Source organism: Triticum urartu, chromosome 6A (assembly GCF_056163025.1).
Source record: "Triticum urartu cultivar PI428250 chromosome 6A, HENAU_Tu73, whole genome shotgun sequence".
In the NCBI taxonomy this organism is placed as follows: Eukaryota; Viridiplantae; Streptophyta; class Magnoliopsida; order Poales; family Poaceae; genus Triticum; species Triticum urartu.
The window spans coordinates 558,548,094-558,564,854 of record NC_141878.1 but is presented as its reverse complement, the minus strand read 5'-3'; the positions used below and the strand labels follow the sequence as shown (position 1 = coordinate 558,564,854).

The 16,761-nt window shown below is 44.8% G+C and overlaps 1 protein-coding gene across 1 annotated transcript; it reads left to right on the top strand.

Annotated features, from left to right (window-relative positions):
* The first annotated feature begins 29 nt into the window (after positions 1-29).
* On the top strand, positions 30-4,370 carry LOC125516928 (uncharacterized). The gene is made up of 4 exons (XM_048682186.2): positions 30-159; positions 742-1,234; positions 1,471-1,482; positions 2,209-4,370. The coding sequence occupies exons 2-4, from the start codon at positions 751-753 to the stop codon at positions 4,113-4,115; spliced, it is 2,403 nt and encodes an 800-aa protein (XP_048538143.2). The 5' UTR covers positions 30-159; positions 742-750; the 3' UTR covers positions 4,116-4,370.
* The last annotated feature ends 12,391 nt before the right edge of the window (positions 4,371-16,761 follow it).

Genomic DNA, 16,761 nt, shown 5'->3' with positions numbered 1-16,761 from the left:
GTAAGACTGGTCGTGCGGGAGCCATAGCAAATGTGCTTGTCTATATATTACTAGTTCCCTGTTCCATGCTCTGCAGATATCAAAAACTAATCAACCAAGGCCAGGCGGTCAGCATCCACCTCGATTTCCGCTTGATCACCCCTGGCTAGGACGTACGAGGTACTCTCACCATTCCTTTATATAAAGTGTATTTGTTTTTCAAAAATCAAACGAGTGCATGTTTGACTGAGTTTTTAGAAAAAATACATAAATATCCACAATACAAAATTATATCACTTGATTCATGATGAAAAGTAGTTTCATATTTTATCTATTAGGTATTATAGATGTTGTTTTATTCATTAATCTTGGTCAAACATTCAAATATTTAACTTGCATGAAAATCAATACACCATATAATCTGGAAAGGAGGGAGTACGTTACCGTGTACTGACTTCACTATGGCCAACTACACCCTCCGTCTCATACTAATATAAGAGCGTTTTTAACACTAGCTAGTAACTGTGTTGAGTACAGTTTGATTGTAGTTTTTTTAAATAGCGTGCTACCTTTGGAATTTAGTGCGGCTATAGCTATTTAAAACTTTGGTTTTGATTGTTTTTTCTCTTCATTTCATTTCCAACTTAATTATGTATGTGTCTCCCTCGAAATAGCATCATTTCTATTTGCATTGTGTCAACAGTTCTTTCATTAGCGTCTTCTTTTTCGTGTAAACCGGTTCTACTAAATTTAAATTTACAGTCAGCGACCATGGCGACAGCTGAATCTTTGGAGTGCTCTGAGGACATCGTGAAAGAGTTTTCCAAGCGCATTAAAGGACAACTGTGGCGAGTGGACGCGATGCTGCTCCTCAACGCCATTTTTGCAGGAATCATAGTCGGAATAGGCGCCTTTGGCCATCGTTATCGTCACTATGGCTTCACCCGCTATCTCTTGCTGGGGGCAACCACCTTGTTCCTACCCATCATATCTTATGTCCTCTCCACACTTGGCTCCACGGGTGATATGTTTGATATTGTTCTCAAACATGAATTGGTAGCCAGTTGCTGGGCAAACGGCATGCACTCATACATGGCCATAGCATCTGCCTGCCTTGTTCTGATTTCTGCTATCAATACAAGCCCGATAGTTGCTACTGACGATCGAGAAGATCAAAGTGTACACCCCCCCTTCGAACTTCTTGTTCAAGGAATTTGGATAGTTTACCTAGCCATCCCCTCCTTTGATCTTCCTGGTAGACCTTTTATGGAAATAAGACTTTATCTCAGAATAATACCTTTTGCTCTTATTTATGCCAAAATGGCACTGAAATGTTATGCATTTCTAAAGGCCCGGAGATCCTTTGCACTCGGACGCAATCCTCGTCTTATTGTTGGATATATGCAGCAACTGCTGCAAGAAGAAGGAGATGATCAACATGGTGAGGAGGATGTGAATGTGCCTCCACCACCACTTGTAGTTACGGGTGAGGACAAACGACAAGTAGAGAAGCAACCTCAACCTCATGGTTACATGTTCAGAAATAACATGAAGGCACATCAAGATGGCAACTTGGTGACCATTGACAGAGTTTGGCAGTTGGACAACATGTTTTTGATGCCAATGCCACAACGACTGAAAGATATATGCTTGTCATTTGCATTATTCAAATTGCTAAGGTGTCGATTTGCAAGGTACAAACTCGCCGACGTTATCACTAAGGATACCATCAAATTCGTCAAAAGCATCTTGCTAGAGGATGGTGAACATGAAAGAGCGTTCAGGATGATTGCAGATGAGCTTTCTTTTCTTCATGATTATTATGATTCACCACTCCCCGAATATGTCTGAATACGAGTGATGTGACCGTATTTGCACGAGAACGCAAGTTGGATGACTCCAAATCCGTATTTTTAAAGTTTTAGCACTAAACTGAACATCGAGCGCAAGTTTTATGACTCCCGGTGATATTATCTCAAGATAAAGATAAGCATCTCTTGTATGGCAAGACTGGTTATGCGGGGGGCATGGCAAATCTGCTTGCTTGTGTATATATTACTACTTCCATATGCCCGATAGTGGTTACTAGTGATAGAGAAGATCGAAGCGTACTCCCCCCTTTCCATCTTGTTGTTCAAGGAATTTGGATAGTTTACCTAGCTATCAGCACCCTTGGTCTTCTCCCCTATCAGGGTTATCTTGCTTTTGTCAGCAAGCATACTAGTATAGAAAGTGGTTATCTCAGATTTACACCTTTTGCTCTTGTTCATGCCAAAATGGCATTGAAATGTTACGCATTCCTAAAGGCCCGGAAATCCTTTGCACTCGGATGCAATCCTGGTCTTATTGTTGGATATATGCAGCAGCTGCGAGAAGGAAGTGGTCAAAATGACGAGTCAGCGATGACAGGCGAGGATGATGTGAATGTGCTTCCTCCACTTGTAGTTATGGGTGAGGACGAACTGCAAGTAGAGAAGCAACCTCATGGTTACATCTTCAGAAAAAACTTATTGGAGGCACGTCAAGATGGTGGTTTAATGACCATTGACAGAGTTTGGCAACCAGACAACATGTTTCTGATGCCAATGCCACAACAACTGAAAGATATATGCTTGTCATTTGCATTGTTCAAGTTGCTAAGGTGTCGATTTGCAAGGTACAAACTCACCGATGTCATCTCTATGGAGACCACGCATTTCATCAGAAGCATCTTGCTGAAGGATGGTCAACATGAAAGGGCGTTCATGATGATTGCAGATGAGCTTTCTTTTCTTCATGATTACTATGATTCACCGCTCCCGATCTCCTATTCAGACAACTGGTTGATTATAACCAATATGGTTATCTCACTCTTGAGCATAGGTTACTACGTACTTGCTGGGATGGACATCATCGCAATGGTGTACAAACATTCCCTTTTCATGCCTAGCCAACTCTCCCCTGCTGACAACAGGTCTGATGTGCTGTTCACGCTTCGTTGCGTGTACAAATGTAGTGAGCACAGCGACCGGACAGACTTGAAGTTTGGAAGTATATATTCTGATCTAATACCATTACTGCTACTCCTTCTGTTCGTCGTGGTTGCTGAGGCGAGGGATGTTGCTTCCTACCTATGCTCTAGCTGGACCAAAGTAATTCTCACCTGCCGCTGTGTGCACCACGCCTCCTTGAAGCTTTCTCCCGTCGTCCCAAAATGGGTTGGCTTTTTGTTGCGATGCAGATGCAACTGGTTGATGAGGCATTGGAACAACAAAATGAGACAAAGCTCATTGCTGGTGCTTCACCCAAAGCAACTTCACCAACTTGTCTTACCTGGCTGCCTTCTTCACTTGCTGGGCCGAAAGAGGAGGAATAATGTCAAGGTACCATCAGAAGTGAAGGCTTGCATCATCAACGCCCTAAGAAGTACTAGTGGAAGCAATGGAGCTGGCCTAAGCAAAGGCACAACGTCCCTGCGCCAAAGCCAAGCTGGCAGAAGCTTACTCTGGGCCTGCAACAACAGCAAAGGTACATCTGACACCATACTTGTGTGGCACATCACCACGACCATCCTTGAGGTGAGGCACCCACACCATCAAGGAGATGGCCGGCCTTCTTCTGTTGTTTCTGAGAAGAAGATCGCCGCCACTCACCTGTCGTGCTATTGCGCGTATCTGGTGGAGTCCTGCCCCGAGCTACTTCCTGATGATGATGCATGGAGCAAGTATCTCTACAAGGAAGTTAAGAAGGACGCCGAGCGAGCCCTCGTCAGTGGCGGCGACGGCATTGAGGTGTCATCCCTGACGCCGGAAGCGGGGTACCGACAGTTGATCGAGTTGTTGGGTGCTACACAGAATCATGAGGTGCTCAAAGATGCCGCGAAGCTCGCAGAGCAGCTCGGGGACCTGACCGGAGGCGAGGAGATGTTGTGGGAGTTGCTGGCCGGGTTTTGGTCCGTGGCTCCGTCGGACAACATCAAAGGGCACCTACAGGCCATCGACAGGGGCGGCGAGCTGATCACTCTCTGGGCATTGCTCGCCCATGTCGGCACCGTCGACAGGCCTGACGACACTAACGCCAACGCCGCTGCAGGTGCTCCAGCCGCCGTCGTCAGGCCCGACGCCGCTGCAAGTGCTCCCTCAGTCAGTAGTGTTTAAGTTTGCTCTACTTATTCATGCATACGCTAATTTGCATGCTTAGCTGTTGATGTCATTTCCTTTCATTGTTCATTAAGGTCTTGTTGTCAGTGTGTTTAAGGTGCTGTTGGTCGTAAGTGTGCTTTAAGGCCTTGTTGTTGGCTTTATTTTGATTTCTCGTTTCTGTTAGCCAAGAAGAGGTGGGAAGTGTGTGGGAGAGAGATGGCGTTGTTTTACAGCTTCAGAGATATGAAAAGTTGGTGCTGTTTTTCTTGCCGTCTCTGGGTTGTGATTTTTCAAGCCTCGATCGTTCTAAACCGTCTCGTAAGTTACTGGCCTGGCTTGTAGGCCTGTAGCCCGTGCGGATGCAGACGGCTCCCTGATCGCCGTCCATGTCTTCCGAGGGGCGCAACGCGTTCCACCGTGCTTCCATACCGGCAATGACATTCCACGGGCACGCAAGCCATGACCAGACCAAATTGAATGGCACTCTCAAAGGTGACAAACTGTCAACAGATTCACTACACGTGGCACGGCATCGCTCCTGACGGTCCAGGCTGCAAAAGCTAATCCAACAGCCAACTCATGCACTGGAGGAAATCCAACAACCACACTTTCATAGCAGATGGAACGACCATCCTGACGTGCCATCGTCAATCCCCACAGCCACGCTGATACCTCGACGCAGATCCTAAAAAAAACCTAAGGCCCTGCTTGGAATCGTTGTAAGTTGATATGTCTGGATTTAATTTACAAATTTATAATATTGGTCATAGTATAATTTTCGCCTGGAATGAAAACGACGATTGAAGGTGTGTATTGGTTTTACAGGGGTGTCTACGAGCTAAACAATGATCCAAACGGAGCCTAAAGCAATTGCGATGGCACACCGAGATACAGTTGGTGCCCCTAACAAGCGAGTTCTTCTAATTACTAGTGGTAGTCCATCTGATCTTTTCTAGTCTGCATATAAATTTTGTCCGAAATCAAAGTATCTCTATTTTAATTAACAACATATGTAATTACCGAACGTTTGGATTTTGTCTTTAGATCCGAACGACACGGTCCTCATCTAATCTGCTTCCGACGTGCGCGAGGATTTCACGGAGAAAAGAAATAGCGCCCAATTAGAGTTGAACCCCAGACCTGCCGGTTGGGAGCAGGTGCGCTATCACCCAAGCTATGCTCAAAAAAAAAAGCTAAGCGTGCTTTTGTTTTTTTTATTTAGGTTAGCTGATTTTTATACTCTGTTCGATAGCGAGAAAAAAGAACAATGTTTTTGACGAGGGGGCAGACCCAAGGACCAAGTTATTTCAAAGATGGATGCATTGTGTTTGCACCTCTCGATGAGTAATTCTAGAGAAATAAATGTTTCTCCTCGTGTAGAATTCGAACTCCAGTCATTGTTTTGTGTGTAAATCCAAGGGAAAAAATTGTTTTGAAATATACATTGGATAGTATGATAATTTACACACCACAAACCTGGTAATTTACATACAAACACCGCAATACTTTTTTTGACCTAGATTTTTTGTTGTTAAAATATAAGATCCATAACTTACAGGGCAACACCACGTTAACATTTTTTTACCTGAAATTTTTTGATACAATATACCCCCAGTTTTTCCATGTGAATAGCATGGTAGTTTAGGAATCGCATACATGATAACTTACGTGCCAACACCGTGATAACCTTTTATTCATAAGGAAAAACGTTGATGAAATATACCCCAGTACCTTTTATGTGAATAGCATGGTAACTTACACACCTCAAACCTGATAACTTATGTACCTCGTGTCTGATAACTTTGATGGGGGAGGGGAGTTTGTTGAAACATACAACAATAACTTATGTGCAATTATCATGGTAATTTTCGCACACTGACCTGATAACTTACAACCCTTAGCATGGTAACTTTGACCCGAGGGGAAAAGTATGAAACATAACCCGATAATCTCGTTTTAAAGAGCATGGTAATTTATGCAACACATCCCTCATAACTTACCTAGAAACACCGCGGTAACTTTTGACTCGGGATTTTTTTGTTTGAAAACATATAACCGGTAATTTCTATGTATATGATGGTAATATACGCACTATGGACCTGGTAGCTTATGTACGAACATTGTGTTTAACTTTGACCCAAAGAGAATATTGTTGAAGCATACTTCGATAATTTCTATGTAAGTAGCATGGTAACTTCCGTGTCATGGACCTGCTGAAGGAAATATGTCCTAGAGGCAATAATAAAATTATTATTTATTTCCTTATATCATGATAAATGTTTATTATTCATGCTAGAATTGTATTAACCGGAAACATAATACATGTGTGAATACATAGACAAACAGAGTGTCACTAGTATGCCTCTACTTGACTAGCTCGTTGATCAAAGATGGTTATGTTTCCTAACCATAGACATGAGTTGTCATCTGATTAACGGGATCACATCATTAGGAGAATGATGTGATTGACTTGACCCATTCCTTTAGCATAGCACTTGATCATTTAGTTTGTTGCTATTGCTTTCTTCATGACTTATACATGTTCCTATGACTATGAGATTATGCAACTCCCGTTTACCGGAGGAACACTTTGTGTGCTACCAAACGTCACAACGTAATTGGGTGATTATAAAGGTGCTCTACAGGTGTCTCCGAAGGTACTTGTTGGGTTGGCGTACTTCAAGATTAGGATTTGTCACTCCGATTGTCGGAGAGGTATCTCTGGGCCCTCTCGGTAATGCACATCACTTAAGCCTTGCAAGAATTGCAACTAATGAGTTAGTTGCGGGATGATTTATTACGGAACGAGTAAAGAGACTTGCCGGTAACGAGATTGAACTAGGTATTGAGATACCGACGATCGAATCTCGGGCAAGTAACATACCGATGACAAAGGGAACAACGTATGTTGTTATGCGGTCTGACCGATAAAGATATTCGTAGAGTATGTGGGAGCCAATATGAGCATCCAGGTTCCGCTATTGGTTATTGACCAGAGACATGTCTCGGTCATGTCTACATAGTTCTCGAACCCGTAGGGTCCGCACGCTTAAAGTTTCGGTGACGATTGTATTATGAGTTTATGTGATTTGATGTACCAAAGGTAGTTCGGAGTCCCTGATGAGATCAGGGACATGACGAGGAGTCTCGAAATGGTCGAGACGTAAATATCGATATATTGGACGACTATATTCGGACATCGGAAAGGTTCCGAGTGATTCGGGTATTTTCGGGGGTACCGGGGAGTTAGGGGAATACGAGGAAGAAGTAATGGGCCTCATGGGCCAAGTGGTGGAAGAGAGGAGGCAGGGCGCGCGGCCCCCTAGCCCAAACCGAATTGGACTAGGGGGCGGGCCCCCTTTCCTCCTTTTCCTCCTTTTCCTCCTTCTCCTTCCTTCTCCTTCTCCTCCTTCCTTTCCTCCTCCTAGTAGGAGTAGGAAAGGGAAGTCCTACTCCTACTAGGAGGAGGACTCCTCCTCCTGGCGCGCCCATAGAGGGCCGGCCGGCCTCCCCCCTTGCTCATTTATATACAGGGACAGGGGGGCACCTCTAGACACACAAGTTGATCAGTTGATCTCTCCCAGCCGTGTGCGGTGCCCTCCTCCACCATATTCCACATCGGTCATATCATAGCGGTGCTTAGGCGAAGCCCTGCGTCGGTAGCAACATCATCACCGTCACCACGCCGTCGTGCTGACGGAACTCTCCCGTGAAGCTCTGCTGGGTCGGAGTTCGCGGGACGTCATCGAGCTGAACATGTGCTGAACTCAGAGGTGCAGTGCGTTCGGTACTTGGATCGGTCGGATAGTGAAGACGTACGACTACATCAACCGCGTTGTGCTAACGCTTCCGCTTTCGGTCTACGAGGGTACGTGGACAACACTCTCCCCTCTCGTTGCTATGCATCACCATGATCTTGCGTGTGCGTAGGAAAATTTTGAAATTACTACGTTCCCCAACAGTGGCATCCGAGTCTAGGTTTTATGCGTTGATGTTATGCACGAGTAGAACACAAGTGAGTTGTGGGTGATATAAGTCATACTGCTTATCAGCATGTTATACTTTGGTTTGGCGGTATTGTTGGATGAAGCGGCCCGGACCGACATTACGCGTACGCTTACGCGAGACTGGTTCTACCGACGTGCTTTGCACACAGGTGGCTGGCGGGTGTCAGTTTCTCCAACTTTAGTTGAACCGAGTGTGGCTACGCCCGGTCCTTGCGAAGGTTAAAACAGCACCAACTTGACAAACTATCGTTGTGGTTTTGATGCGTAGGTCAGAACGGTTCTTGCTCAGCCCGTAGCAGCCACGTAAAACTTGCAACAACAAAGTAGAGGACATCTAACTTGTTTTTGCAGGGCATGTTGTGATGTGATATGGTCAAGACGTGATGAGATATAAGTTGTTGTATGAGATGACCATGTTTTGTTGAAGTTATCGGCAACTGACAAAAGCCTTATGGTTATCTCTCTATTGCATAAGATGCAAGCGCCAAATAATTGCTTTACTTTATCGCTATGCGATAGCAATAGTTGCAAGAGCAATTGTTGGCGAGACAACCATGTGACGACACATTGATATAGATCAAGATGATGAAGATCATGATGTCATGCCGGTGGCGATGGAGATCATGACGATGCTTTGGAGATGGAGATCAAAGACACAAGATGATGATGGCCATATCATGTCACATATTATGATTGCATGTGATGTTTATATTTTATACATCTTATTTTGCTTAGTTCGGCAGTAGCTTTATAAGATAATCTCTCACTAAATTATCAAGGTATAAGTGTTCTCCCTGTGTATGCACCGTTGCGAAAGTTCTTCGTGCTGAGACACCACGTGATGATCGGGTGTGATAGGCTCTACGTTCAAATACAACGGGTGCAAAACAGTTGCACACGCGGAATACTCAGGTTAAACTTGACGAGCCTAGCATATGACAGATATGGCCTCGGAACACGGAGACCGAAAGGTCGAGCGTGAATCATATAGTAGATATGATCAACATAGTGATGTTCACCATTGAAAACTATTCCATTTCACGTGATGATCGGTTATGGTTTAGTTGATATGGATCACGTGATCACTTAGAAGATTAGAGGGATGTCTGTCCAAGTGGGAGTTCTTAAGTAATATGATGAATTGAACTTTAATTTATCATGAAGTTAGTCCTGGTAGTATTAGCATATCTATGTTGTAGATCAATAGCTCGCCGTTTAGCTCCCTGTTTTTTTTTGATATGTTCCTAGAGAAAATTAAGTTGAAAGATGTTAGTAGCAATGATGCGGATTGGATCCGTGATCTGAGGATTATCCTCATTGCTGCACAGAAGAATTATGTCCTTAATGCACCGCTAGGTGACAGACCTATTGCAGGAGCAGATGCAGACGTTATGAACGTTTGGCTAACTCAATATAATGACTACTTGATAGTTTAGTGCACCATGCTTAAACGGCTTAGAATCGGGACTCCAAAGACGTTTTGAATGGCATGGATCATATGGATGTTCCAGGAGTTGAAGTTAATATTTCAAGCAAATACCCGAGTTGAGAGATATGAAGTCTCCAACAAGTTCTATAGCTAAAAGATGGAGGAGAATAGCTCAAGCAGTGAGCATGTGTTCAGATTGTCTGGGTACTACAATCGCTTGAATCAAGTGGGAGTTAATCTTCCAGATAAAATAGTGATTGACAGAATTCTCTAGTCACCATCACCAAGTTAGTAGAACTTCGTGACGAACTATAGTATGCAAGGGATGATGAAAACGATTCCCGAGCTTTTCATGATGATAAAATCGATGAAGGTAGAAATCAAGAAAGAGCATCAAGTGTTGATGATTAACAAGACCACTAGTTTCAAGAAAATGTTGGGGAACGTTGCAGAAAACAAAAGAATTTCCTACGTTTCACCAAGATCAATCTATGGAGTCAACTAGCAACGATAGGAGACTGCATCTACATACCCTTGTAGATCGCGAGCGGAAGCGTTCAAGAGAACGGGGATGATGGAGTCGTACTCGCCGTGATCCAAATCACCGATGACCAAGTGCCGAACGGACGGCACCTCCGCGTTCAACACACGTACATAGTGGATGACGTCTCCTCCTTCTTGATCCAGCAAGGGGGAAGGAGAGGTTGATGAAGATCCAGCAGCACGACGGCGTGGTGGTGGATGCAGCAGTGATCGCAGTAGGGCTTCGCAGAGCTTCTGCGAGAGGGAGAGGTGTAGCAGGGGAGAGGGAGGCGCCAAGGCTTGGGTGCGGCTGCCCTCCCTCTCCCCCTCCTTTATATAGGCCCCCTGGGGGGCGCCGGCCCTGGAGATGGGATCTCCCAAGGGGGCGGCGGCCAAGGGGGGTGGAGTGCCCCCCAAGGCAAGTGGAGGCGCCCCCCACCCTAGGGTTTCCAACCCTAGGCGCAGGGGGGCCCAAGGGGGGCGCACCAGCCCACTATGGGCTGGTTCCCCTCCCCACTTCAGCCCATGGGGCCCTCCGGGATGGGTGGCCCCACCCGGTGGACCCCCGGGACCCATCCGGTGGTCCCGGTACAATACCGGTGACCCCGAATCTTTCCCGATGGCCGAAACTACACTTCCTATATATAATTCTTCACCTCCGGACCATTTCGGAACTCCTCGTGATGTCCAAGATCTCATCCGGGACTCCAAACAACTTTCGGATTACTGCATACTCATATCTCTACAACCCTAGCGTCACCGAACCTTAAGTGTGTAGACCCTACGGGTTCGGGAGACACGTAGACATGAGCGAGACGGCTCTCCGGCCAATAACCAACAGCGGGATCTGGATACCCATGTTGGATCCCACATGCTCATCGATGATCTCATCGGATGAACCACGATGTCGAGGACTTAAACAATCCCGTATTCAATTCCCTTTGTCAATCGGTACGTTACTTGCCCGAGACTCGATCGTCGGTATCCCAATACCTTGTTCAGTCTCGTTACCGACAAGTCACTTTACTCGTACCGTAATGCATGATCCCGTGATCAACCACTTGATCACATTGAGCTCATTATGATGATGCATTACCGAGTGGGCCCAGAGATACCTCTCCGTCATACGGAGTGACAAATCCCAGTCTCGATTCGTGCCAACCCAACAGACACTTTCGGAGATACTTGTAATGTACCTTTATAGTCACCCAGTTACGTTGTGACGTTTGGCACACCCAAGGCACTCCTACGGTATTCGGGAGTTGCACAATCTCATGGTCTAAGGAAATGATACTTGACATTCAGAAAAGCTACAGCAAATGAACTACACGATCTTTGTGCTATGCTTAGGTTTGGGTCTTGTCCATCACATCATTCTCCTAATGATGTGATCCCGTTATCAATGACATCCCCATGTCCATAGCCAGGAAACCATGACTATCTGTTGATCAATGAGCTAGTCAACTAGAGGCTCACTAGGGACACATTGTGGTCTAAGTATTCACACATGTATTACGATTTCCGGATAATACAATTATAGCATGAATAATAGACAATTATTATGAACAAGGAAATATAATAATCATTTTATTATTGCCTCTAGGGCATATTTCCAACAGTCTCCCACTTGCACTAGAGTCAATCATCTAGTTACATTGTGATGAATCGAACACCTATGGAATTCTGGTGTTGATCATGTTTTGCTCTAGGGAGAGGTTTAGTCAACGAATCTGCTACATTCAGGTCCGTATGTACTTTACAAATCTCTATGTCTCCATTTTGAACACTTTCACAAATGGAGTTGAAGCGACGCTTGATATGCCTGGTCTTCCTGTGAAACCCGGGCTCCTTGGCAAGGGCAATAGCTCCAGTGTTGTCACAGAAGAGAGTCATCGGGCCCGACGCATTGGGTATGACTCCTAGGTCGGTAATGAACTCCTTCACCCAGACTGCTTCGTGTGCTGCCTCCGAGGCTGCCATGTACTCCGCTTCACATGTAGATCCCGCCACAACGCTTTGCTTGCAACTGCACCAGCTTACTGCCCCACCATTCAAAATATACACGTATCCGGTTTGTGACTTAGAGTCATCCAGATCTGTGTCGAAGCTAGCATCGACGTAACCCTTTATGACGAGCTCTTCGTCACCTCCATAAATGAGAAACATTTCCTTGGTCCTTTTCAAGTACTTCAGGATATTCTTGACCGTTGTCCAGTGTTCCATGCTGGGATTACTTTGGTACCTTCCTACCAAACTTACGGCAAGGTTTACATTAGGTCTGGTACACAGCATAGCATACATGATAGACCCTATGGCCGAGGCATAGGGGACGACACTCATCTTTTCTCTATCTTCTACCGTGGTCGGGCATTGAGCCATGCTCAATCTCGTACCTTGCAATACAGGCAAGAACCCCTTCTTTGACTGATCCATTTTGAACTTCTTCAATATCTTGTCAAGGTACGTACTCTGTGAAAGACCAATGAGGCGTCTCGATCTATCTCTATAGATCTTGATGCCTAATATATAAGCAGCTTCTCCAAGGTCCTTCATTGAAAAACACTTGTTCAAGTAGGCCTTTATGCTTTCCAAGAATTCTATATCATTTCCCATCAACAGTATGTCATCCACATACAATATGAGAAATGCTACAGAGCTCCCACTCACTTTCTTGTAAATGCAGGCTTCTCCATAAGTCTGCATAAACCCAAACGCTTTGATCATCTCATCAAAACGAATGTTCCAACTCCGAGATGCTTGCACCAGCCCATAAATCGAGCGTTGGAGCTTGCACACCTTGTCAGCATTCTTAGGGTCGACAAAACCTTCCGGCTGCATCATATACAATTCTTCCTTAAGGAAACCATCAAGGAATGCCGTTTTGACGTCCATTTGCCATATCTCATAATCATAGAATGCGGTAATTGCTAACATGATTCGGACGGACTTCAGCTTCGCTACAGGTGAGAAAGTCTCATCGTAGTCAACCCCTTGAACTTGTCGATAACCCTTAGCGACAAACCGAGCTTTATAGATGGTCACATTACCATCCGCGTCTGTCTTCTTCTTAAAGATCCATTTATTTTCTATGGCTCGCCGATCAACGGGTAAGTCAGTCAAAGTCCATACTTCGTTTTCATACATGGATCCTATCTCGGATTTCATGCCTTCCAGCCATTTGTCGGAATCCGGGCCCGCCATCGCTTCTTCATAGTTCGAAGGTTCACCATTGTCTAACAACATGATTTCCAAGACAGGGTTGCCGTACCACTCCGGTGCGGAACGTGTCCTTGTGGACCTACGAAGTTCAGTAGCAACTTGATCTGAAGTTTCATGATCATCATCATCATCAACTTCCTCTCTAGTCGGTGCAGGCACCTCAGGAACATTTTCTTGAGCTGCGCCACTTACCGGTTCAAGAGGTAATACTTCATCAAGTTCTACCTTCCTCCCACTTATTTCTTTCGAGAGAAACTCTTTCTCTAGAAAGGACCCATTCTTGGCAACAAAGATCTTGCCTTCGGATCTGAGGTAGAAGGTATACCCAACAGTTTCTTTAGGGTATCCTATGAAGACGCATTTTTCCGACTTGGGTTCGAGCTTTTCAGGTTGAAGTTTCTTGACATAAGCATCGCATCCCCAAACTTTTAGAAACGACAGCTTAGGTTTCTTCCCAAACCATAATTCATACGGTGTCGTCTCAACGGATTTCGACGGAGCCCTATTTAAAGTGAATGCGGCAGTCTCTAAAGCATAGCCCCAAAATGATAGTGGTAAATCGGTAAGAGACATCATAGATCGCACCATATCTAATAGAGTGCGATTACGACGTCCGGACACACCATTACGCTGAGGTGTTCCAGGCGGCGTTAGTTGTGAAACTATTCCACATTTTCTTAAGTGTGTGCCAAATTCGTGACTCAAGTATTCTCCCCCACGATCTGATCGCAAGAACTTGATTTTCCTATCACGTTGATTCTCAACCTCACTCTGAAATTCCTTGAACTTTTCAAAGGTCTCAGACTTGTGTTTCATTAAGTAGACATACCCATATCTACTCAAGTCATCAGTGAGGGTGAGAACATAACGATAGCCACCGCGAGCCTCAACACTCATTGGACCGCACACATCAGTATGTATGATTTCCAATAAGTTGGTTGCTCGCTCCATTGTTCCTGAGAATGGAGTCTTGGTCATTTTACCCATGAGGCATGGTTCGCACGTGTCAAATGATTCGTAATCAAGAGACTCTAAAAGTCCATCTACATGGAGCTTCTTCATGCGTCTGACACCTATGTGACCAAGGCGGCAGTGCCACAAGTATGTGGGACTATCATTATCAACCTTACATCTTTTGGTATTCACACTATGAACATGTGTAGCATTACGCTCGAGATTCATTAAGAATAAACCATTCACCATCGGAGCATAACCCTAAAACATATCTCTCATATAAATAGAACAACCATTATTCTCGGATTTAAATGAGTAGCCATCTCGTATTAAACAAGATCCTGATACAATGTTCATGCTCAAAGCTGGCACTAAATAACAATTATTGAGTTTTAAAACTAATCCTGTAGGTAAATGTAGAGGTAGCGTGCCGACGGCGATCACATCGACCTTGGAACCATTCCCGACGCGCATCGTCACCTCGTCCTTCGCCAGTCTCTGCTTATTCCGCAGCTCCTGCTTTGAGTTACAAATGTGAGCAACCGCACCGGTATCAAATACCCAGGAGCTACTACGATTACTGGTAAGGTACACATCAATTACATGTATATCACATATACCTTTTGTGATGCCGGCCTTCTTGTCCGCTAAGTATTTGGGGCAGTTCCGCTTCCAGTGACCACTTCCCTTGCAATAAAAGAACTCAGTCTCGGGCTTGAGTCCATTCTTTGGCTTCTTCCCGGCAGCTTGCTTACCGGGCGCGGCAACTCCCTTGCCGTCCTTCTTGAAGTTCTTCTTACCCTTGCCTTTCTTGAACTTAGTGGTTTTATTCACCATCAACACTTGATGTTCCTTTTTGACTTCTACCTCTGCTGATTTCAGCATTGCAAATACTTCAAGAATGGTCTTTTCCATCCCCTGCATATTGAAGTTCATCACAAAGCTCTTGTAGCTTGGTGGAAGCGACTGAAGGATTCTGTCAATGACCGCGTCATCCGGGAGATTAACTCCCAGCTGAGTCAAGCGGTTATGCAACCCAGACATTTTGAGTATGTGCTCACTGACAGAACTATTTCCCTCCATCTTACAGCTGAAGAACTTGTCGGAGACTTCATATCTCTCGACCCGGGCATGAGCTTGGAAAACCATTTTCAGCTCTTTGAACATCTCATATGCTCCGTGTCGCTCAAAACGCTTTTGGAGCCCCGGTTCTAAGCTGTAAAGCATGCCGCACTGAACGAGGGAGTAACCATCAGCACGTGTCTGCCAAGCGTTCATAACGTCTTGGTTCTGTGGGACGGGTGCGTCACCTAGCGGTGCTTCTAGGACATAATCTTTCTTGGCAGCTATGAGGATGATCCTCAGGTTCCGGACCCAGTCCGTATAGTTGCTGCCATCGTCTTTCAGCTTGGTTTTCTTTAGGAATGCGTTGAAGTTGAGGACAACGTTGGCCATTTGATCTACAAGACATATTGTAAAGATTTTAGACTAAGTTCATGATAATTAAGTTCATCTAATCAAATTATTCAATGAACTCCCACTTAGATAGACATCCCTCCAGTCATCTAAGTATAACATGATCCGAGTTGACTAGGCCGTGTCCGATCATCACGTGAGACGGACTAGTCAACATCGATGAACATCTTAATGTTGATCGTATCTTCTATACGACTCATGCTTGACCTTTCGGTCTTCTGTGTTCCGAGGCCATGTCTGTACATGCCAGGCTCGTCAAGTCAACCTAAGTGTATTGCGTGTGTAAATCTGTCTTACACCCGTTGTATGTGAACGTTGGAATCTATCACACCCGATCATCACGTGTTGCTTCGAAACAATGAACTGTCGCAACAGCGCACAGTTAGGGGGAACACTTTCTTGAAATTATTATGAGGGATCATCTTATTTACTACCGTCGTTCTAAGTAAACAAGATGCAAAAACATGATAAACATCACATGCAATCAAATAATAGTGACATGATATGGCCAATATCATATAGCTCCTTTGATCTCCATCTTGGGGCTCCATGATCATCTTGTCACCAGCATGACACCATGATCTCCATCATCGTGTCTCCATGAAGTTGCTCGCCAACTATTACTTCTACTACTATGGCTAACATGTTTAGCAATAAAGTAAAGTAATTTACATGGCGTTTCTCAATGACACGCAGGTCATACAAAAAATAAAGACAACTCCTATGGCTCCTGCCGGTTGTCATACTCATCGACATGCAAGTCGTGATTCCTATTACAAGAACATGATCAATCTCATACATCACATATATCGTTCATCATTCATCACAACCTCTGGCCATATCACACCACAAAACACTTGCTGCAAAAACAAGTTAGACGTCCTCTAATTGTTGTTGCAAGTTTTTACGTGGCTGCTATAGGTTTCTAGCAAGAACGTTTCTTACCTACGCCAAAACCACAACGTGAATTGCCAATTTCTATTTACCCTTCATAAGGACCCTGTTCATCGAATCCGATCCGACTAAAGTGGGAGAGACAAACACCCGCCAGCCA

Coding starts and splice junctions, on each gene's coding strand:
- LOC125516928 (XM_048682186.2), top strand. CDS start 751: ATGGCGACAGCTGAATCTTTGGAGTGCTCTGAGGACATCGTGAAAGAG.